The sequence below is a fragment of the Acomys russatus genome, chromosome 11 (genome assembly GCF_903995435.1).
Source record: "Acomys russatus chromosome 11, mAcoRus1.1, whole genome shotgun sequence".
Lineage (NCBI taxonomy): Eukaryota > Metazoa > Chordata > Mammalia > Rodentia > Muridae > Acomys > Acomys russatus.
In genome coordinates, this window is record NC_067147.1 from 42,341,300 (window position 1) to 42,365,241 (window position 23,942).

A 23,942-nucleotide genomic window follows, 5' to 3' on the forward strand; every position below is an offset into this window, starting at 1 on the left:
CTAGAGGAAACTGTGAAATAAACTTCCCAGGTTGTGATATAAGAAACAACTAATTAATGCCAAAACCACTAAAAATTCTCTAGACAACTGTGCCTCCATTGTTCTGCTTAGATTTCGATACAGTCCACTTTAAGAAAGGCGATTCATCCCGCCATTCCTCAGGGTACATTCTCGGGCAATCCCTCGTCAAAGCTACTTAAGGAGATCATTTTAAACTTAAAAAAAAAAAAAATTAAACTTCCATTAAAATCCCCTTCATCTGCTACATAGGGAAAACAATATAAGCAGAATTATATTAAATCCTGTTTAGAACAGTCATAATGTGTAGGTGTAATTATACAAATATAAGTACAGGTGTTCAGTAAGCACCGTGTCCAGGCAGCATACGATTTGAAGATTCTGAAGTAAGAGGTATTTAGTGTGTTGTCTAAGGTCACATTTTGAGAATAAATTTGGATCAAATTAGAAGCATCTAAGCTTACATTAAAAAGTGTGAAAATTATATAGGAATTAGATAACACAGTAAGAAAACAACAGAGAAACAATCTTCTTATATCACAGTTCTGTCTGTAGGCGTATCCCTTACAGTATCTTCATAAATTCGTCTGCATAGTGCATATTGGGCTTAGGTACTATTGCCCAAATTCTGGTCTCAGGGAAGCAAAGTTTTGTAAGGCTCACAAAAGTTCAGTTTCCCTCAGTGAATGGCCAGAATTAAAATTCAGACTTGCATTATTAAAAGTTATAGGGACACTGTACTCTACGGCATTACCTTTATGGTAGTTCAGTCTCTTGTCACAGATTTATAATGGACTGAAAACTCATGTGTACTTGTAACTTTCTTTTCACATACTGTGATGGTCAGTTTAACTGTCAACCTGACACAAACTAGAATGTCCTTGTCAGAGTCTTAATATGGAATCGTCTACATCAGATCGGCTCATTGGCATATCTGTGGTGGTATGTTTAATTGTAATTTATGGAGGAAGATAATGCCCACTGTAGGTGGCACCATTCCCTAGGAGAGTGGTCCTGAACAGCATAAACAGGGAAAAGGTTTGCTGAACGCAAACAAGCAAGGCTGGTGCTGCTCTAGACTGAGGCTGTGATTTGATTTACTTCAGTTCTGCCTTTACTTCCCCAAAATGATTGATTGTAACTAGGAATTATAAGTCAAACAAATGTTTTACTCTTCTCTGTTGGTTTTTGTCAGAGTATTTTATCACACCAACAGAAATGAAACTGAAACACACACTAAGCCTCTGCTCTACCACTGAGCATAGCAGTAGCCTCTACATTTTTAGATTTCTAAAGTCACTAGTGAAGAATAACTCTATTTTGAGAGATTTTTATATATTTTATCCCACCACCCCAAACTTTCTTTTGTAAAAATTCATTTTTTCTCTCCATGATTTGCATTCAGACTCGAAAAGGTTAACATATATACCCCCCCCAAACAACTAAAGAAATCGTCTTTCTTGGTTAATTTTAACTGTTACAATATATATTTAACTTCTTATTTCACAATGCCTTCCAACCTCCTGCCTCACAGAATGTGAAATGTTGCCAGGAAGTGTTTTGAACACTCTCCCACTGATTTTGCTCATGAAGAGAAGAGGTCAATTTTGGTGGCTTTGCAAGAAAAATATTAGTTCCGTGTTACGGAAAAAGAAAGCACAGAAGTATGTGGGTGTAATTGGTAGGCTTATCTCTTCCAGCAACAAAAGTGATTCTTGAGATTTCTGAAAACTGTCATAGTTTTAGTTAGTTTGCTTTATTTGAGGCTTGGTGAGATATTGGAATGAATGATGAGGCTGTGTTGTCCCAAAGGATATGGCAACCCAAGTAATAAGCAAAAAGACATTTATAAGAATCAGATCATAGTAGTGGTGTCAGACCGACTTCAGTTAAAAGAAACAGGGCACAAGAATGGGGATTTGCTTGACAAAATATATTCACATGTCAGACAGCTTAGCGCATGTATCAAGGAGGGATGTAGAAAATGTGTTTTCTCAAAGCCCCTATGAGAACACACAAATGGCTAATAGCGCAATGTGTGGTTTTTGTAGAAGTTGTACAGTGTTGATCCCAGACTATTAACACCTGGGATGAGAGAATCAATTGCTCTGTGATCACTGCTACTCAGAGCTGCAAAAGATCTATGCATAGATAACAAAAGCTGAGCACACTGGGGGCCTCAGTGAAAGTGGAATATTAATATCTGCAGGCAGACAGATGAAATACATACAGAGAATTCTGCGGTGATGCAATGGGGCTGCTCATTGCAAGTGTTTGAGAACAAAGACCATGCTGCGTAAGGATGCATGGCATGACAAACTAACTGGAGCCAATAGTGAATACGAAGTTGGCACTTTGTTCCATTGTATCGGCTGATAATCACCTGTCCCAGCTTTAGATTGGTACCAAAGAGAGGAAGGCCCTGAGCAGCCATGAAAATCTTGGAAATACAGTTTAATAAACAAGGCTTAAGGAAATCAGAATTGGTCTAAGGAGGCCAGTCTTCAGTAGGCACCTCTCCAGAAGAGATGCAGTCTCAAGGCTCTCTTTCACTTCATTGCGAATGACTTTGGTTAAAAACTACTTTTTCCCAGGGTTTTCACCAGGGCTCTGTATTAAAAGACATCATAATAGAAGGTTGTAACTATGCAAAGTGAAGCAAATATTAATTCTTGGCCTGCATTTCCAGCTGCACTTGCAAGAATGACAACATATGTTGAGATTCTTATTTTTGATAAGTGCAGTCTCCTGACCCTTTCCTCGCAGAGTATGCCAATCAATACTTAGCTGCCCAGTTTTAAAACTGAAGTGCCGGAGAGTAATGAGCCTGTGGCAGGCGGAGGGCAAAGAGATGTGGAGAAGCACGTAAGCTATCCAGTTCTATCTAGAGGCTCCCTGAGCAAGAGCTGTCTCAACTGATACTGGAAAGAAGAGAGTGGGCATTGTCTGACTGTTTATAATACATACAGAATTTCAAGCAATGTTGCTTCTTCATGTAAGTGCCTAGGAAATGTGGTTTCTTGATAGCTGTGGTGGCAGCTGATGGCTTTATTAACCCAATGAAACCCGTCTGACTTATTTACTAAGAGTAACCTTATAGTGGCTGTTCAAATTACTCTGCAGTCATAGAAAATTTCATCGGATCTCTAATTTTTCCACCTACTCTACCTTTATTGGACTATAATTCATATACAATAAAGTCCTATATTTTAAATCAAAATCAACATTTTTGTGTATTCATAAGGTCTACAGTGATCATTATTAATTTCAGTATTGTCAGCATCCCAAAGAGAGGCTGTTTATAAAAGATTTGCATATTCCAAATATTTCATGTCATATTCTCTAAAGTCTTTCTAAATTGGCACCTTTCATGTAGCATGATATAATCAAAGTGTATCTACTGTGCAACATGAATAACTATTTGGCTTACCTTTATTAACAAATTTTATTTTCCTGTGTGGATGGAAAATATTTTATAGGCGTTCATCAGTAGAGTTGTTTCCACTTTTTTGTCTGTTATGACGTTGAAGTGGAAATGTTGGGGTTTTTATATGAATTAATGCCTCTCTTGTGTGTGCGTAGCTGTGGTTGGATTTCCAGATCATATGTTAACTCAATGGTCACCTCACTGGTCTGAGGTCCTACAGACTCTTTTTAGAGTTCTGGAATCATTTTGCAGTCTCATTAGTTATACCTTGCTTTCTTTTCACAGACTCCAGAGGAACTAGAGGAAGTTTCTGACCTTGAAGAAGATCATGAGGTCCGTAGCCATGCCAGCATTCAGACGGAAGGGAAAACTGACCGAGTAAGTGGTCTCCAAGGGGACATCTGTTGGCTGTGAGTGGTCTCTGTCATCCAGGAAGCCTCTCATACAGAAAACAGTTGGGTCTGGATGAGACTTTCTGAAGTACAGAAAAGAAAGCCTCAAACTGTAAGAGTTACAGGCTAAGGAAGAATTTTTTTTCTGTAGTAAATTATTCCATACTGCTTCTGATCTTGTACACATCATGTGAATATGAAAGTGAAATTCATATATATTTGTTTAACGTAGAGAATAGGATCCTGAATTTTAAAAATATGCTCTAAAATGACGAAGTCTCCTACTGGGTCAGTAATGGGGTCTTTTTTCTTGTCTTTAGTGCTATCTTTTGAAACTCCTTCAACCACCCTCCTCACACAAACACCTGTTGTGAAAATAACCATAGTGGAAAAGGAGTTGGTAATGTGTGAGGTGGAGCTTGTATCTTGAGACTCAGATTTCTCTTAGCTACTAGAGTTGTCGTCAATCTTCTTGAAGCTAATTCATGCCAGGAAGTGTCTAGAACACATAGTATCTAGTTGTGATTGTCCTTAAGCAGAGCTTCGATCATTGTTAAGATGTGGAATCATGAAGTGGCAATAAAAGAAGAAATGTGTTTTGCTGTTGCTAAACTCTGCTCTAGTAGCTGGTAAAATATATCCGTGTCACTGGGATCAGCATAGGTCTCAAGACTGACAAGCCTTGCTAGAAGAAAGTTTAATTTACACAAAGGAAATATATTGTATTTGGATAAATATGACTGTTTTTATATTCAAGATTTATACACATAGGCAATGAATTTTTGGTTTAGACACATACTATGAATGAACTATATTTCTTTATATAGAAAAGGAAGATTAAACCAGATGTTTTCATGTCTCCTGTTAACTTCAAATAAGATAATATATATGAGAGTGTTTTATAAGCTTTAAAACTGAATAATGAAAAGGTAATACTTGGACATGTTTATTTATATATATTATATATCCTTGTCACCATTCAGTTAGATGAACCCTGTTGATCTTCTTATTGGACCTTTTATGGGTCTTTTATAGAACTGCTTATGTTCTTAGGATCATTCATAAATTCCTCTGGATTGTAGAATTTCTTCCACCTGCATAGAGTTCTATAACCATCTAGCTTTTCTTCAACAACTTGGTGTGGTAACATCATCACAAGCTGTAACAAGACAGATCACTCACCATCAAATCTGCTAGGAGCAAAATTCGGTTTCATGTAACTAATACCTCTGCTCCTTTAGTTTTCCAGTATATTCCAAATGACTCGATGTCCTTGCCATCTTACCCTGATCCTTGGCTATAATTAGGGTGTGAGATTCCCTTGGAAATGCTTAGTCATTGTCAATCGTTTATCTCTCCTTTCATTCCTGTGGGTCTATTATTAAAATTTCTCAGACTCACTCTTCCCTTTCTCTTTCATTTGTTGATTGAAATTTCTTAAGTATAGTCTGTTTCCACAGGCTCTCAGTGGGTTCCCTTTGGAAACTATGAGCTTAAAAGTCTATAGTAATGCATAAATAATATTTATTTGGGCGCGCTTCAGCGTCCTCCTATTCCTTCTCAGACAGGTCCACTTCTCTGTGACTAAGCTTTCAAATATATGAGCCTATGAGGTCCATTCTCATTCAAGCCACCACAATAGCTTTTTAGAGGCGTGGAGAGCATTTTCACAATCAAGCAATTGATTATTACTCATATCAGTTTTCTTATGACCTAAAGCTGGTAGGATAAATTTTATAAAATGAACTATGACAATTCTGTACCGTGAGTAAGACTGATTTTACCAAAGGAATAAGAGACAGAAACCTAGAGAGACAGAGAGAGAGAGAGAGAGAGAGAGAGAGAGAGAGAGAGAGAGAGAGAGAGAGAGAGAAACAGAGAGACAGAGAGACAGAGAGAGATGGGGGAGTGCACATTACAGGGTAAGAAAGCTGTCTTAGTAGGAGGAGTATGCCATAATAAAATCTAAAATCTAACTGTTTATAAATAATAAGAATAAAACTTTTAAATTCAATTATTTCATAATAGATACAATTTAACGCCAGCAGCATGTTTTAGTGTACATCTACCTTGCAGGTTAATCACAATATACTCTATCATTCAGTTAGGATGTAGATAACCAAAAAGGATAGCATGAGCATGTCTCTAACCCAAATCACCTGACCAGTACCAAAAATTTCTTTTAATAAGTCCATCATTCCTGTCAGACATTTCATATTCCCAACAGTTTCCTATTTCTTCTGAGATGATGCTGCTGTGTTCCTTACTCTTGTGTCTAAGTTTATATCTTCTCTTTATACTTAGAAATTTTGTTTGTTTTTGTGCCCATTAGACTACTACTTTAAATGCATTTTTTGAATACCAACACTTTGGGGAAATGCTCTAAGATTGATTCATCACGGAGTCCTGGGAGAACCATTTGAGTACTTTCACCATGCTTTGTGTTAAATTCATGGTGTCTCGGAAGACAAGCATCTGGATTCCTTCTTGTTCATTGCATGATGGAAAGGAATCAACATTTTTTTTTGCTTTTTAAATTATGCATTTATGTTATATTGGACATGCACTCGAACCAATTTCAGACACTACTTAGGCACTGAGTGACAGTTATTTATTATCATTTTATTTTCTGTGTTTCACTCCTAGTACCTTCGGCTCAGCATCATCCTTTATAGCTGTCATCAGCTGCAAATGCCATTGGGTATTGTAAAGGTCTGTAACTAAAAATAATGATTCACAGTCTGCAGACAATGAGAGACAAATATTAAATGACCAACAGTGCATGCCTTATGAAGTGGCAATTGGAGAGCCGGGCAAACATGATTATCCCCATATTGAGCATGGGAATTCTCTGCACCAACGGTGTGATTATATCAACTGAGCAGGTTCCACAGTGGTACAGGACTTGGTTTTGTAATGGATTTGGAGAAGATTATTTGCAGAGCTTATTGTTTGTTCTGTTCATGTTTTAATCAAACATAAATGCATGATTTTTTTATAGTAAAGTCTCAACATGAAAGAGGCAGGAAACTGGATTTCTGTTAAGACTTATTTTAAAAAACTTCCTCTGGATCCTTTTATTTTGCTGTTCTCCCATGCGTCTCTCATTTAGAGTCCCAATAGGATGCCTTCCCCTCTGTCCCAATGGTCAATGGTCAGAATATTCTCCACAGTTGAGTGGAGAGTGTGATACGACTTTCTCACGTACTCTGGTGCCTCACATTTGACCATGTCCCCTGGAGGGGGAAACCTGGTGGCACTCAGAGGAAGGACAGCAAGTAGCCAAGAAGAGACTTGATACCCTATGAGAATATACAGGGGGACGTAATCCCCCTCAGGAACAGTCATAGGGGAGCGGAATAATGGGAAAATGGGGGGGGGAGGAATGGGAGGATACAAGGGATGGGATAAACATTGAGATGTAACAAGAATAAATTAATTAAAAAACCAAAAAACTTCCTAAGCTTATGATAGTAAAGCTTTTGGGAGTCCACTTTTTCTTAAGATTAAACTTCATCCATGCTAAGTTATGCTTTCCTGTAACACAGCAGTCCTGAGTACTGAGTAACACATCGGAGTTCATGCAGCGCCTCCAAGTTTGTGTTCTTTAACAAAAGACTTGGGTTTATCCTTTGTCATTATTTTCTTCTTGATTTTGCAAAGTAGAAAATGAGATTCAGCTGGGCAGAATGGCACACGTCTTTAATCCAGAACCTGAGGAGGCAGAGGCAGGGAGATCTTGGTGATTTTGAAGCCAGCCTGGTCTATAAAGTGAGTCCAGGCCAGCTAAGGCTGCATAGTGACACCAGACTCAGGGGAAAAAAAAAAAAAAAAAAGAAAGAAAGAAAGAAAGAAAATGTGATCCAAGAGAATTTAAATAGTTTATCCTGGTCATGTTGTTTGTGACAAAAATCACAGATTTTCTGATCTCATACACACAGTTTCTAGAACAGTGCACTTACAGTATAGAGCAACGTTCTCATGACTCAGTAGAATTAATAGTACAACTGTCCACTGGGAAAACGATTTGCGACACCGAAGACCATGTCATGAAATCACTCCTGTGTGATCCTCATAAATTTCTAAATGTCCCAGCTGCAGATTTTCTATCAATAGGAAAATCAGTTTGTTGATTTACATTCAGCGTCTCCACGGTGGTGCTCACTCACTCACTGTCGCTGGTGGCAGATTGCTTCTCCTTGATAAACAGGCCGTTAGGCAAGTAGAGTGAGAGAAGAGGAGATTTTGTGGGACATAAAACTCAAATCTCCCAGTATGGAACTCAAGAGGAGAGGCAGTTATGTTGCATATGGCTGCTGATGGTGTTGACACTTTTGTTTGTTTGTTTCAGTAACTGAACAAAAGCAAACTCTAATTTCTCAAGTGCTTCTCTCATTCATCTTCTCCAATGGGGACAACAAAGGGGCAGTTGAGGCTTTGTAAACTGTTTCGGCATTAATAAGGGAACAACAGTTGAGGGAATGCTCCTCAAACCTTCTTGGGGGACAACCATATATTTAGAGATGCTTGATAAAGTGAATTGAAAGAGTGTAGGCATTGAAATGCAGGAAGAGGTGGATTCACCATCTAGCAGTGCTTACAGTGTAGGAGTGTGGTATTTAGAGTCACACAAAAGTAGATTCGCGTCTTTGCTATATTATTTGTAACAACTGACTTTGAAAGAGTTCTATTTCTATGCTCAGTTTTCTCATTTGTAAAATTTAACAGTACAATCTTGTGTGAGTTTTCAAGAACAAATTGCACATGAGAAATTAATTCCGCTCTTTGCACAGATCTATCAATTTGTATTTTAGGTTCTTCTGATATTATAAGACTTGCAATAATCTTCCAAATTTCACTTCTTGGGGTTTCATTGACTTGAAACCTAACACCATCCAAAAATTTTACATGGAAATTTCCAGAAATAAACAAGTCATATATTTTAAATCACATGTGTTTACTATTATTCCATCACACATGAGAGGTAAATCACCTTTGTTCAGCCCAACAAACAATTCATACATTTTAAATTACACTTGATCACTATTATTCCATCACACATCACCTTTGTTCAACCCATCCACTCTGTGGACATTATCATCTGTTTGTCTACCATTTTGCCATTTTGAATCTCAGATCAACTTTATTGTTATTAGCATTTCAGCATTGTGCATAAGTGATCATTATTCTACTTAAGAGTAGCCCCAAGTTGCAAGAGCAGCAGTGCTTGAAATTTTAGAAGTATATTGCTACAAGCATTCTATTTTGTTCCTTGCTAACAATCAACTTAATTTATAAATTAAAATTTACAATAGGATCAGTGCATAGGAATTACATCTGTACATATAAATTTTGATACTATGTATAACTTCAGGCATCCATTGCTCCCCTTACTAGGGGACCCACATGGAGGCCAGGCTGCCCATTGGCTACATCTGTTTATGGGCCTAGGTCTAGTCCATAAATGTTTTTTGATTGTTGCTTCAGTCTCTGTAAGCACCCCTGGGCCCAGGTTAATTGGCACTGTTGGTCTCCTTATGGAATTCTTATCTCCTCCAGGTCCTTTTATTCTGCCTTGTCCGAGAGGTCTGCCGAATGTATGGCTGTGAGTCTTAATATCTTTTTTTAATCCTCTGCTAGGTGGTTACTTTCAGGGGACAGCTATTCTTTTGTTTTTAGAAAAAGGTAAGAAAGCAGGACATACTCTAAGAGTTTAAAAGGAAATTGGCTTTGATGTGATTCCCAATGATACCAGAACACATATGGCTGTTAAAGTAACATGAAGCTTAAATAGAAACCAAAGAGTTAACTCTTTACAGAATAGTAACAGAGAGCATATTTCAAGAATTATCCAGTTCTGTTGCCCTGCTTTCGCTTCTCCCCTTGGGGGTATCCAGGCTGTTTTCACACTGAGCTGGACTGGAGGGAGTGAAGCATAGCTGGGTATAAGGTACAAGGCAGAATCTCAGTCAGCAGTGCATGAGCGAGAAACAGCCTTCTCAGGAGACAGCTTCAGTGAGACTGCTCACTTAGTTGGAGAGAAAAGAGGATATTTATGTCCCTGGGGAGGTGGCCAGGGTCTCTTGGGCAATGTTTGTGTAGCTGTATACAATTGGCCAGAGCAAAGATGCTGGAAGATACTGCATCTGCATACTCAGGGGCTGTATGGAGTTTCGGGGCTGAAACCTAATAAGGTTAAACAAAGATTAAAGTCTGATAACGGTCAAGGTAACTGATTCTTGCTAGGGCCGATGGTGGGGCACAGACGTTAGAGGGTCAGATTAGGTGGGGGCAGAGAGGCAACTCCTGCTGAGGTATCAGGGATTGAAGCTCCTCTACACTTCCTCTCTAATCCTGGGCCATTATGGTCTCACAAGTTCTTGTTGTTTTCAATATTAATTGGAGGTTTGGTCCTGACCCATGAGAATTTTTCTTTGTAGTGTTTTGGTATCCTGGCAACCCATACATTCTGTCTCTATCAGAGGTCTCAACCACCTTTGTAAAGTGGGAGATTTGATTACTATATAACCTTACAAAAGGTGATCGAGACCTCTGATAGAGGAGAGTGGTCATGCTGGTGTTCTTAAACACCTCAGAGTTAGAAAGAAATTGAATTCCTGTTTATTTATGATATAGCCTGGCTATGAGGAAGATTAAGGGAATCTTATCCTGATCTTAGCATATCAGAGACAGTTTTTCAAGTAACCATTTAAAAATTACTCCTCTCTCTATCCCAGTCCATATTGTGCCCAGAGTTTCTTCCGTTCATCCACACAGCTTGAAAGCCACTAAAGCCTTACATCTTCCATGTCTCCTACAATTAAACCAGATCATGGTGGCTTACAGATGAGGGTTAGTAAAAGGGACTCATTCAGTAGCATTTAATGTGGCCTTAGTGTGTGTGTGTGTGTGTGTGTGTGTGTGTGTGTCTGTGTATCTGTGTCTGTGTGTGAAAGAGAGAGAAAGAGATAGATAGATAGATAGATAGATAGATAGATAGATAGATAGATTGTATCTGAAGGTGTGGTCTCTAATTGCTGGAACTGTTTGTGTACGTAAATATCAAATATATAGAACTCACATTTTTAACTTCAACCATTGTCAGTTCACCTTTCAGCATGAATTTCCCCCAATTTTAAAAGGGCTCCTAAACCATATAAATTGCAGCTCAAATAAATTTATTTGTGGATTTATTAAATATTTACCCATGAGGATTACATAGCTGGTAAGCCTACTCTGCTCTAAGGAGTTGTCTCTGAGATCACTGAATCTATATAAGCTCTATAAATAGAAGTAAATTAGGAGAGAAATGAGAACAGTTGCCTAGGTTACTGGACACAACCTCAAAATGTCAACAGCAGCAAATGAATTGGAGCATATCAAGTCTTAAAATGATTCTTGCTGGGTTAAGAGAAAAAAAAAAACTACCACCCATGTTCACTGCAAGTTCATGTTGGTGATACAAATAACTGCCTCATTATTGCTTGTCTACAGGCAGTTCCCGAATGTCCTCCGCTATGAGTGTATGAAAAAAACCTGCCACGGATGGGTGGTTTACTTAAAATAAAGAATGGAATGGTTTTAATAAGCCCTATTTATTATCAGAATCTGCTTCTAATAATCAGTGTATACTGAATTACCACACAGCGTCTGAAGAGATGTGACCTCATTACCTGCTTCATGATATAATTTGGCTTGGGTTATTATGAAGGAAACCTGGCTAAATTAAATGATGCAGCAGCCCTCCCACAGAAGGCTGGGACTTTGCTGGTCATCCATTTCTTTCCTCTCAGGTTTGCCTCTGGCAATCACTCTGTTTTCCCATATCTTGTATATTTCCTTGAATTTCTTGTGTATTCATGCGCACATGTGTTTGTTTGTGTATTCATAGGTATATGGATCCTTGCATGTGTATGAACTTGTTTGTGTGCATGAAGAATGTATGTGAGGTTCAGGGGCAACCTCCTCAGGTGACATTCAACTTTTAATTTTAGAGACAGGCTCTATTTATTAAATCCTATCTATCTATCTATCTATCTATCTATCTATCTATCTATCTACATATCTATCTATCTATCTATCTATCTATCTATCTATTTATCTATCTATCTATCTATCTATTATTGGCCTTGAGCTTGCTGGGAAGGCGTGGCTAGCTGGTTCCTTCCTGCCCTCACATTCCCAACATTGGGATCCTAAGTGGGCAGCACACTGACCAGTTTTCTTGTAGGTAAGTTATGAGGATCACACTCAGGTCCTTATGTTTGCACAGCAAGCACCATACTGACTTAGGTTTTTACCGGGCCCTTCTCTGTATTTACAGACACCAGCGTCCATTGTCCCTCATTCTGTGCCCTGAGGTCCTCCAGTCCTTCCCATTTTTTCTAGACATTCTTATGTTGTACCAAGATCTGTTACCACATTATCTCACAGCTCTGATGCAGTCCTTTTTCCTAGGCTCTGCCTTCACAAAGACGCAGGCCTGTCTATGTCCTGTACCTTAGAGCTCACAGGCACATGTGACATTCACTATTTCCTAGGTTAAATGCTTTAATTAACCCCACAAATTTACTCAAAATTTATACACCTTTTTGCAATTTAAAAAATTCAACAAATTTAGTTCTAAATCTAAGAGAACTTTTTGAGTCCTTCCATAGTTTATCATAAAATACATTCTGGTTTTCCTAACCTATTTAGATTTTTCTAGACCTAACTATTTTTTAAAATTTTTTTATCCATTTATTCTTGTTACATCTCAGTGGTTATCCCATCCCTTGTATCCTCCCATTCTTCCCTCCCTCCCATTTCCCCCTTATTCCCCTCCCCTATAACTGTTCCTGAGGGGGATTTTCTCCCCCTATATATGCTCATAGGGTATCAAGTCTCTTCTTGGTAACCTGCTGTCCTTCCTCTGAGTGCCACCAGGTCTCCCCCTCCAGGGGACATGGTCAAATGTGAGGCACCACAGTATGTGAGAAAGTCATATCCCACTCTCCACTCAGCTGTGGAGAATGTTCTGACCATTGGCTAGATCTGGGTAGGGGTTTAAAGTTTACTGCCTGTATTGTCCTTGGCCTGTGCCTTAGTTTGAGCAGGACCCCTGGGCCCAAATCTGCCTATCATAATGTTCTACTTGTAGGTTTCTGGGACCCTCTGGATCCTTCTACTTTGCTATTCTCCCATGCTTCTCTCGTCTAGAGTCCCAATAGGATGTCCTCCTTTCTGTCCCAGTTTCCTGGTAAGTGAAGGCTTTGGTGGGATATGCCCCTTGGGCTAGTACGCAGATATAAGTGAGTATATACCATCTGATAGATCTAACTATTATTTCCATTATGTCCACTATTAAGAACTTGCATCAGGATAAAATTTGGTCTCACCTGTTGTGGTAAAAAATCAGAGTCAGAATGCAACCTGTGCTCAACTTTGTTTTAGAAAACAAATGAGATGAAATTTCCCAGAGATGAAATTATAGGAATTGAAAGTCTTGAAAGTCTTTGCCTTTGTTAATTGGTTTGACTGTGAACAATGACCAATTTTCTTACGATGAATTTTCTTTTTATGTTGAAATGTGCCTGCTGAAGTTAGGCTCCTATTTTTCTGAAAAACTGGTGAAATGGAGGAAATCTGGCTTGACTGGACTTCAAATGGATGGTTCCCGCCTTCTAGAAAAAGATGTTTATCTACCATAAAGTTGATGTGGTGGTGTAGGCCTTTAATTCCAGCCCTGGGGAGGCAGAGGCAGGCCAACTGTTGTCAGGCCAGCCTGGTCTACAAAGAGAATCAAGGACAGCTAAGACTACACAGAGAATCCCTGTCTCAGGCTCCCTCTCCTGAAATACTTCTTAAAGAAGCAAAGACATAATTCACAACCCTAACTGTGATGAAGCGAGCTCTCTAACAACAGACCTGTAGAAAGTCCTAGAGTTCAACGGGGTACTATTGACATTTTATTCATGCTCAGAGGAACATTAAGGGCATCCTGGTCACCTCCGTAGTTCAGGTTCTGGCATTTGCCACCTACATTCCTGTATCTGGTCCTGTCACTGTCTCCTGCATCAGGTTCTGACATTGTCTTCTGTTTCCACTTTTATCACCTCTTATTCTCTACCTTAAATGCACGTGATTTTTCTCAAGACACCTGAGATTTACCACCACACCTAGAAAATACGGATCTGGGTCTGAGCGGCCGTTCTTCCTATTCATATTCAATCTAGCCCATGACTGCCCTGGGTGGGGCACCTCTAGACCCTGAGACTGATCCTTTGCATCGCTGTCCACATGTTTCTCTCCAGTCCCGCCTCTTTCCACCCTACTTACTATTAGGCATTTGACTTCTCCTCAGCCATTTATCTACCTTGCGAGTCACAGTCCCTCAGCACTCCCTTTTTCTCCTCACCAGTAAATACGTATTCTTCAGTAGGATTCTACATTGGCCCAGAATTTGGTGGATTTCCTATCTAAATAGTCTTTCTCTCTCTCTCAGTCAAGCAGCAGTGACACAGATATCCTCGCATCCTAGTATTCATTGTCAGTGTGGAATTTCTTGTACTGAATTTTGAGCTTTAACTTATTTATTTAGAGTTCAGTCTATTGGTATATTAACACAAGGAAACACACTTATCTCAGCTCTTTCATGTTTAGAGTGCTATATACATGTGTGGCACATGTGCATTTTGTGACCTGTGATGGCTGATGTGTTGGTTTGAGTGTAAAATGTCTCAGCGGGTGGTGATGTCATGAAATAGCTTTCAAAGGTGGAGCCTTGCTGGAGGAATTGGGTAACTGGGACAGGCTTTGGGATTATTCAGTATTCTCAGCTCTGATCAGTTCTTTGCTAACTGAAGACGGAAAGTAACATTCCTGCCACACATGCTTCGACCACCATGACAAACTTAGCAACTTACGTGTATAACAAAATAGCCTTCCTCATTTTAAGCTGTTTCTTATCGGGCATTGGCCACAGCCACAAGAAAAGTCATAAATACAGGTGGAAAAAAGAAAAAAAAACCTTCCTCCTGAGGTGTCGTGTTTTAAAAGAACTAGTTTCCAGTATCTTGAGCCTACAGTATAAGCAGAGATTCCTTCCTGACAGTTAACTTGAGCCTGATAAATCTTTTTTTCTTCCATTTTATTATTTTATTCATATTACATCTCGATTGTTAGCCCTTCCCCTGTTTCCTCCCTTTCTTCCCTCCCTCCTACTTCCCCCCTTCTCCCCTCCCCTATGTCTGTGATTGAGGGAGACCTCCTCCCCCTATATATGCTCTTAGAATATCGAGTCTCTTCTTGGTAACTTGCTATCCTTTCTCTGAGTGCCACCAGGCCTCCCCATCCAGGGGACATGGTCAGAAAAGGGGCACCAGAGTTCATGTGAGAGTCAGATCTCACTCTCCACTCAACGGTGGAGAATATCATGATCGTCGGCTAGGTCTTGGTAGGTGTTCGAAATTTAATGCCTATATTCTCCTGGTCTGGTGCCTTAGTTTGAGGAGGAACCCAGGACACAGATCTGCCTGTCATAGGGTTCTTCTTGTAGGTTTCCAGGACCCTGTGGGTCCTACTATTTCCTTATTCTTCCATGTTACTCTCACCTAAAGTCTCAATAGGATGTCCTCTCCTCTGACCCATTTTCTTGGTAAGTAAAGTTTTTCATGGTACATATCCCTTGGACTAGTGTTTTGATATAAGTGAGTGTATACCATTTGTCTCTTTTTGCTTCTGGGTGAATTCACTCATTATGGTAATTTCTAGATCAATCCATTTGTCCACAAATTTCAGGAATTCCTTGTTTTTAATAGCTGAGTAATATTCCATCGTGTAAATGTACCACAGTTTCTTAGTTCATTCTTCTATTGAGGGGCACTTAGGCTGTTTCCATGTTCTGGCTATTGTGTATAAAGCAGCTATGAACATGGTTGAGCATATGTCCCTGTTGTGTGGTAGGGCATTTTCTGCATATATTCCAAGGAGTGGGATAGCTGGGTCCTGAGGAAGCCCTATTCTCATTTTTCTGAGAAAGCACCAGATAGCTTTCCAAAGTGGTTGTACTAGTTTGCATTCCTACCAGCAATGAAGGAGTGTTCCTCTCTCTCCACATCCACACCAACACGTGGTGTCATTTGAGTTTTTGATCTTAGCCATTCTGATAGGTATAAGATGGAATCTTAGTGTCGTTTTGATTTGTACCTATGGTTTGTGTGTCCCCACACCTCTGCCTACAATATTTTTACCTTTTGATTAAGAGTCATTCTAACAGGCGATAGCTTAGTTTTTCCAGAATTTCATCACAAGCCAGTAATCATTTTTTTTTTTTTTTGTATCTCTTGGAATAAATTTTTCATGTAACTCTTATTTAGTCATTTACCTTCTCCTGAAATGTCTATGTCTTTCATTCAACATTTTTTTATGGAGCATTTTGTTCCTAAGATTATTAATTCTTTATCTTATGCATTTTTGGCAAGTATTTTCTTCCAAACTATGAGTTATCTCTTATTTTCTTCTTTGCCATGTGGAACCTTTTAATTTTCTGCAGTAGTTTTTCATTTTATCTTTGTTGCTCCTGCTTTGGTATTCATTTTTAAGGAACTCTGTGCCTGAACCAATGTCATTGATTATTTATGCTTTTTATACTAGGACATTTATTTGTATTTACATCTTTATGAAAATTTTGATGCATATGTGTATGTTGAGCATGTATGTCAGAATTCACATGTGTATGAATGCTAGTGCACCTGTGGATATGCATACACTTCTTTGCATATGGATATCAGTGTCAGAGTTGGATATTGAGTGTCAAACTCTGGATTCCTCTCCTGCATGGATATTGAGGCAGGGTGTCTCACTTTAACTCTGAGCTCACTGGTTCAGTTAGTCAAGCTTGCTCCAGCGATCTCTTGTCTCAGGCTCTAAACTAGTAGAATTACATATAGGCTAGGATGCCAGAGCGGCATTAATGTGTGTGATGAGTATCAAAATTCTAATCTTCACACAGGTAACAAATCCTGAACCCACCTAATCATTCCCCTAGCACCTCTATTGCTATGTTTTTTGTAAAGTCAGAAACTATACTTTACTCTTTATAGTTAGTAGATCTGTGTGTATAGTAAAAGATAAAGTGACCAATTTTTTCCTGTTATTTGTATATATCTAGTTTTCACAACAGGAGTATTATAAAGAATGTCTATTTTTCTTTCACTTGTAAGATAGGCATTTATGCCATAAAACCAGCTGAAATAAGTAGGAGCTATTTTGTTCCCTATTATACTGTGTCACTGGTTAATGTGTCTGTTGTTATGGTGGAACCATGCTGTTTTGACAATGGTAGGTTTGTGATCAAATGTGAGGTTAGACAGTATTATGTATACATGCCATTTTAACAAACACTGCTGACTAACCTGGAACTGGTATTGTAGACCAACTCCCAAGTCCTGTTGTAGGCATACATTACCTTTGTGCTTTTGGCTTATGATGGCTTTGGTTAGTTGAGACCTATTGCAATTTTATGTAAATTTTAGAAGTTTTAGTCTTATATAAAAAACAAAGCAAACACAAGCACAGTTGCTCACACCTGCAATCTTAGCACTCAGTAGACTAAAGATGGAGAGACTGAGTCAAGTCTAGGTTACAATCTTAGCTCCAGGTGAGTCTAATGAATAAAGTGAGAGTGTATCTTTTTATAAAAGGTAAAATTTACATTTGGATTAATCTTCAGATTGTGTAATATAATCTGGATGTTATAATAGTCTTAATTTTGCCATTCTATGGCCACAGGATCATTTCCATTCATTTATGTCATATATAATTTTCTAGGTTTCTAGGACCCTCTGGGTCCTAGAATTTCCCTATTTCCCTTGCTTCTTTCACCTAGAGTCCCAATAGGATGTCCTCCACTCTGTCCCAGTTTCCTGGTAAGTGAAGACTTTCATGGGACATGTCCCTTGGGCTAGTGTCCAGATATAAGTGAGTATATACCATTTGACTCTATCTGCTTCTGGGTTAACTCACTCATTATGATCATTTCATATCCATTTGTCCACAAATTTGTGAAATTCCTTATTTTTAATAGCTGAGTAGTATTCCATATTGTAAATGTACCACAATTTCTTTATCCATTCTTCTACTGAGGGACACTTAGGCTGTTTTCAATATGTGCAGTAAACTTCAAACCCCTACCCAGATCTAGCCAATGGATAGGAAACTCTCCACAGTTGAGTGGAGAGTGGGGACTGACTTTCACACTCTAGTGGCCCTTATTTTACCATGTGCCCTGTTAGCATTCAGAGGAAAGACAGCAGGCTACCAAGAAGAAACTTGATACCCTATGAGCATATACAGGGGGAGGAGGACCCCCTCAGTCACAGTCATAGGAGAGGGGAATAAGGGGAAAATGGGAGGGAGAGCAGAATGGGAAGATACAGGGATGGGATAGCAATTGAGATGTAATATGAATAAATTAATAAAACATATTTAAAAAATGAAATAAAAAATAATTTCAAAATGAATGGTCTTCTGCATTTTTATTAATTTACACTTATTTTATGTGATATGAAAGGAACTGGTTTTTAAATTATTTAGCTTCATTTTATGTATATGAGTGTTTTGCTTACATGTCTGTACACTATATTTATACTGAGCCTATAGACACCACAAAAGGGTATATGATTCAATGAACAAGATTTGTAAGCAACCATGAGGATGCTGGGCACCAAACGTGGCTTGTATGGAAGGGCAGCCAGTGCTATGAACCACTGAGGCATTTTTCTAGCACTATTTCTCCAGTTTCTTTTTTGGATAGTTTGCTGTTACAAGACACTATTGCTTTCACATCTTCACTTTGTATTCTGAATTAATCTGTCAAGCTGAGTTGTATTTGGATTCCTTTTCTTTATATAATATTGTTAACAAACAATTTCACTGCTTCTTTTTCTTTTTGAAAGCTGTTTATTTCTTTCTCTTCTCTGATTGACTGTTTAGATCCAGTGCTATACTAAACTGAAGTGGTAGGCATGACGACCATTTTCTTTTTTCTCATCTTAGAGGAAAGTGTTTGGCTTCTGTGACTGTCTATGTCAGCTGCATGTTTTTACATATCCTTCATTGTGTGGAATCATATTTCTTCTATGTCTAACTAAATTTTTTATCATGAAAAGATGTTCAGCTTTGTCAGATTCTGATTTCATTGTATAGCTTATAATCTGGTTTCAAATTCTCTGTCCATTTGCTCCCGTGATCTTCAAGAACACGATAGCATGGTCTTGCCCTATGTCTCAATGCTCTGCCTTTCCCTTCTTACATTTTCAGGTCGTAGAAATTGGTAGATGACCTCAACTCTTAAACCCAATGGTTTCTCAACACTTTAATTCCGGTTGACCTAATGATACAGATATAACAGAGGGTTCAGTGAAACTGCTGAACAATACCTCTCTGTGGGTAGAAAGAAAGGTTTATTGGGGACCAACTGCAAAGACTTCTCCCTAGGGAACAGAGAGAAGAGAAGGAAAGTGGCAGAGCAGCCAAATGGATTTTATATGACAGTCAGCAGGGTGGGGGCTTTTGAACCAATATAGGATGTTCAGATTGACTGAGTACTGTATGTGCTTGCTGAGGCAGTTGACCTGGGGAGGGATAAAGGAAGGTAATGGTTTTCCTGGTAAACAGAAACCTGACTTTAGGCTTCTGTTTAGCCAATCGTAATCATCTGTTAACCTAAATAGAATCCTTCTCTTTGGGAACTTGTTACAGACCTTGGCATTTTGAGGAGCCCACTTTGGACCTAACAACAACTGTCTAAAAGCAGTCTAAACAGTTATTTACTGACTTTGTAAGAAAATAGCAAATACTCTTTAAAAGAAATTTAATATAGTAACAGCACTCAAGAGGCTGAGACCAGAGGACAAGTTCAAATGAACCAGACCTATATGATGAGTCCCAGGCCATACTGGGCCAGATGATTCCACTCTTTAAATAGTTTAAATTAAGAAAAAAAAAACTTTTAAAAAGTTTATTATAAGACAAATGTAAGGAATCAAAGCTGTGAACACGGATGGAGGATATATTGAATAAAATGTTCTGCTGTTGAACGGCTTCCATGGTCTTTCATCTTCACAGAACAGAAGGAATCCCACAAATCAATACATATACCAGTTACACTGATGGGAGCATCAGGTAGGTAGGCAGCAATATTTTCTATGGGCTTTTTATTGTACCTTTATTGTTTTTTTATTTTTATTTTTTTTTTTTAGCTTTATAGGTGGCAGAAACTAGATTCTTCCAACTTGATGCCTTCAGAGTAGGAAAGCATTATGCCAGATACAAACATTAATTTTGAAGGACAATAACTGTGTGTCTCATAATACATCATTCCTTCTTCCGTAAACAGTATATTACAGCAGCCAAGTGTAAGTAAGCAACAAGCAGTAGCTTCCTCAGAAGGACACACACGGTTTACATTTTTTGAATTGCCACATATGTGACATCACTAAGCTCTCTATTGTAAAATAACACACTTGGCTTCTTGCTATGTAAATCTATTACTTGAATTGAAATTAAATTCTATCCTTTCCACTTTATGGGTCACCATGTACAATTTTAGACTGAATACACTTTAAAACACTACACTCTCTCAATCCTTAACTTCTCGCACTCGGTTGTTTTAAATAAACGTTTCCTGAAATTTCAATCTAGGAGAAGTTAGTATTAAATATCTTAATATGCTCTCACTTTTAAATGATTAATCTTTATTAAAATGAATAAAATTTTATCCTACATAGATTACTTAGACGTTCTACATAAAATTAATGTGTGGTAATTATGTAAATGCCTTTTTCTTAGTCCATTCATCTTAGAAGTGATTAATAACAATAAAAATTCTTATTTTTAAAAGCATGAAGGGGAAGAGATATAGTCAACAGTTATTAGCACTTGATGATCGTGAAGAGGATCTGGGCTCAGTGTTTAACATCCACATTGAGTAGCTTATAAGTGTCTATGTTTTCAGTGTCAGGGTATCTGACATCCAATTCTATCCTCTTTGGGTACCAGCGTATGTTTTGCATATTCATGCACACACACATGCACATTCATGCACACATACATACATACACATACCCCAATGAACAAATAAAAACATACCTTTAAAATGGAAAAGTCACTATTATACTTTTCATAGTCTATTTTTCTTATTAAAATTAAGAAATACTAAATACCTTTTTAGTCCAAGACAAGATAGAATGTTCAGGACAATACTGTTTTCAGTAGTTACAACTTCTGTGCCATAACCCTAAACTTATCTGTTCTTAACACTTACAAATTATTGGCATTTATAAATGCTGTTTGTGTACATTTTTATTTCCATAATTAAATTTTATATATTTGTTTATGGAGTTATTAATAATGACACTTGGAATAAATGTATATGGTATTATATGACATTTATGCTTGAAATCTTGCTGGTAGTGAGCCTAGCCCTCTACCAAATTTTAGAGTAATTTCTTTGTATTGACACAGTTACGGTATATGGGATAGAAAATAACAAAATTCCTTAGAATAAAATACCCTTGTTTTATTGGGGTTCCAGGGAATGCCAAGAATCTGATCTTGGCCTCAATCCCAGAAAGCGCTGTTGAAATCAAGGAAGGGGTTTTGTTCACAGAGGGATTATACCTGAAAGAACAGAAGTCTAATGGCTTAACATTCTGTTCTCAACATGCTCACAGTAGTCTTGGCATTGTATGGAAAAATAGGCGAAGAAGAGGATGAAGCCATTCCATGGGAGTAGATTTAGGATATTGTGATATGGTCAGGGGCTGTTGGATCATTATCTCAAGCCATCATTTTAGGATTGTCACCGCATAGCCAAATGGTAAGAGAGACTCTATTAATTAGCTGACAATTTTGGTTCCAAGAGGAAATGACTCAGGGAACCTGAGAAGGAAGGAAATGAATATATATATATAGTGTCAGAAACAAAACCGAGGTAAGTGGCCCAGTGGCTAGGCTCTTTTTCCAATCCAAGTATTAAGAGATCACCCATCTGTGGCACTAGAGACAGAAGTAGAACCCCATTACACTTGATGATATGTTTTAGTGACCCAGCAGCTATAGAGTTTATTAGTCATTTCTCTCATTGCTTGGACCAAATACCTGAAAAGTGCATACTTAAGTAAAGAAAGATTAATTTGTTTTAAAGTTTGAGGGGGTTTAGGTCATCATGAGAGCCCTGGTCACATCACATCTGCATCATGAGAGAAGTATAAATATTGGCTCTTGGCTTGATTTCTTTAATCCATGAGCCAATCCTATGGAATAGTTTTGTCCACCTTTAGGATATATCTCTTCAACATGACTCGGTCTCAAACCTCTTATGTCTAGGTGTTTGTCTCCTGCTTCATGTGTATTCTGTGAGGTTGGCTCCAATATCAATCACTGCCAATCTGCACCTTACAAATTGACAACTAAAAATACCACTGTAAAGATTGTAAAGTGATAATCTTACATCTTGTGTTGGTTACTTTCCCTGTGATCATGACTAAATTCCAGAAAAAAATGGCACTTTAGGAAAGTGAGTTTTAGTTAGGCTCATATTTTGATGCTACAATCCACCACAAAATCATGTCAACAAGAGCTATGGAACAAATGGTCCTATTGTGTCTTCAGTCGGGGAGTAGAAATACATGAATGTTTGCGCTCACATTACTATATCCATTTTATTCAATTTCAGCCAATTCAAACCACAGCCAATAAAGGATGCTAACAAAAGTTAGGGTAGATTTTTCTTCCCCATTTGAAGTAATCTAGAAACCTCATCACAGAGATGGCCAGAGATATGTTCCATGGTGTTTCTAACTCTCAGTAAGTTGATCACAAAGACTAGCCATTGCATACCCATGGTCTATATAGGCTCATAGGCATATCATAATACAAAATTCATTCAATGAAACTCTCTGTGGTCTTTAACAGTTTAAGACTGTTCAAAGGTGTATGTGCAATGTCTTTTGAGAATCAGGATGCCTATTTTAATTATGAGCACTTATACCATTAAAACAAACTAGACACTTCCAATATAAAATGATACAGATCAAATATTCTCATTCCACAAAAGAGGAACAAAGGATGATGCATAGCAGAGAAAGACTGGACCAAAGCAAAACTAAAAGTCACCAAGTCAAATAAAAAAATTACGGCTCCGTGTCCAGCATCTGGCTCTCACAGTGAAATAAGCGCAATGCCAAAGGGCAAGTTGATGAATATTGGTGCACGGCTTGATTTTGACTTCTTTTTTTTTTCTTTAAAATTTTTTTATTATTTATTCATATTACATCTCAATTGTTAGTCCTTCCCTTGTATCCTCCTATTCCTCCCTCCCTCCCATTTATCCCTTACTCCCCTCCCCTATGTCTGTGATTGAGGGAGACCTCCTCCCCCTATATATGCTCTTAGAGTATTGAGTCTCTTCTTGATAACTTGTTATCCTTCCTCTGAGTGCCACCAGGTCTCCCCATCCAGGAAATGTGGTCAGAAAAGGGGCACCAGAATTCGTGTGAGAGTCAGATCTCACTCTGCACTCAATGGTGGAGAATATCCTGTTCATTGGCTAGGTCTAGGTAGGGGTTCGAAGTTTACTGTCTATATTTTCCTTGGCTGGTGCCTTAGTTTGAGGAGGACCCCAGGACCCAGATCTGCCTGTCATAAAGTTCTTCTTGTAGGTTTCCAGGACCCTCTGGATCCTTCTATTTCCCCATTCTTCCATGCTACTCTCACCTAAAGTCTCAATAGGATGTCCTCTCCTCTGACCCACTTTCCTGGTAAGTAAAGTTTTTTATGGGACGTATCCCTTGGACTAGTGTCTCGATATAAGTGAGTATATACCGTTTGTCTCGTTTTGCTTCTGGGTGAACTCACTCATTGTGATAATTTCTAGTTCAATCCATTTGTTCACAAATTTCTGGAATTCCTTGTTAATCAGTCCTGGACTATAATTCATAGAATACTGCTCTCCACCTTTAGAGTAGTTCTTCCTAACTCAACCTAATCTGTAAAGAAAATCCTTCACAGCTAAGCCCAGAGTTTTGTATCGTAGATGGCTTTAGATTCTGTCAGGTTGACAA

The 23,942-nt window shown here is 38.3% G+C and overlaps 1 protein-coding gene across 1 annotated transcript in view; it reads left to right on the forward strand.

The window, feature by feature from the left end:
• Ctnna3 (catenin alpha 3) overlaps positions 1 to 23,942 on the forward strand; it is a 1,456,883-nt gene that overhangs the window by 1,315,909 nt on the left and 117,032 nt on the right. Inside the window, exon 14 of the mRNA XM_051153175.1 lies at positions 3,731 to 3,823. Within this exon, the coding sequence (XP_051009132.1) occupies positions 3,731 to 3,823 (93 nt within the window). The remainder of the gene's footprint in view (positions 1 to 3,730; positions 3,824 to 23,942) is intronic.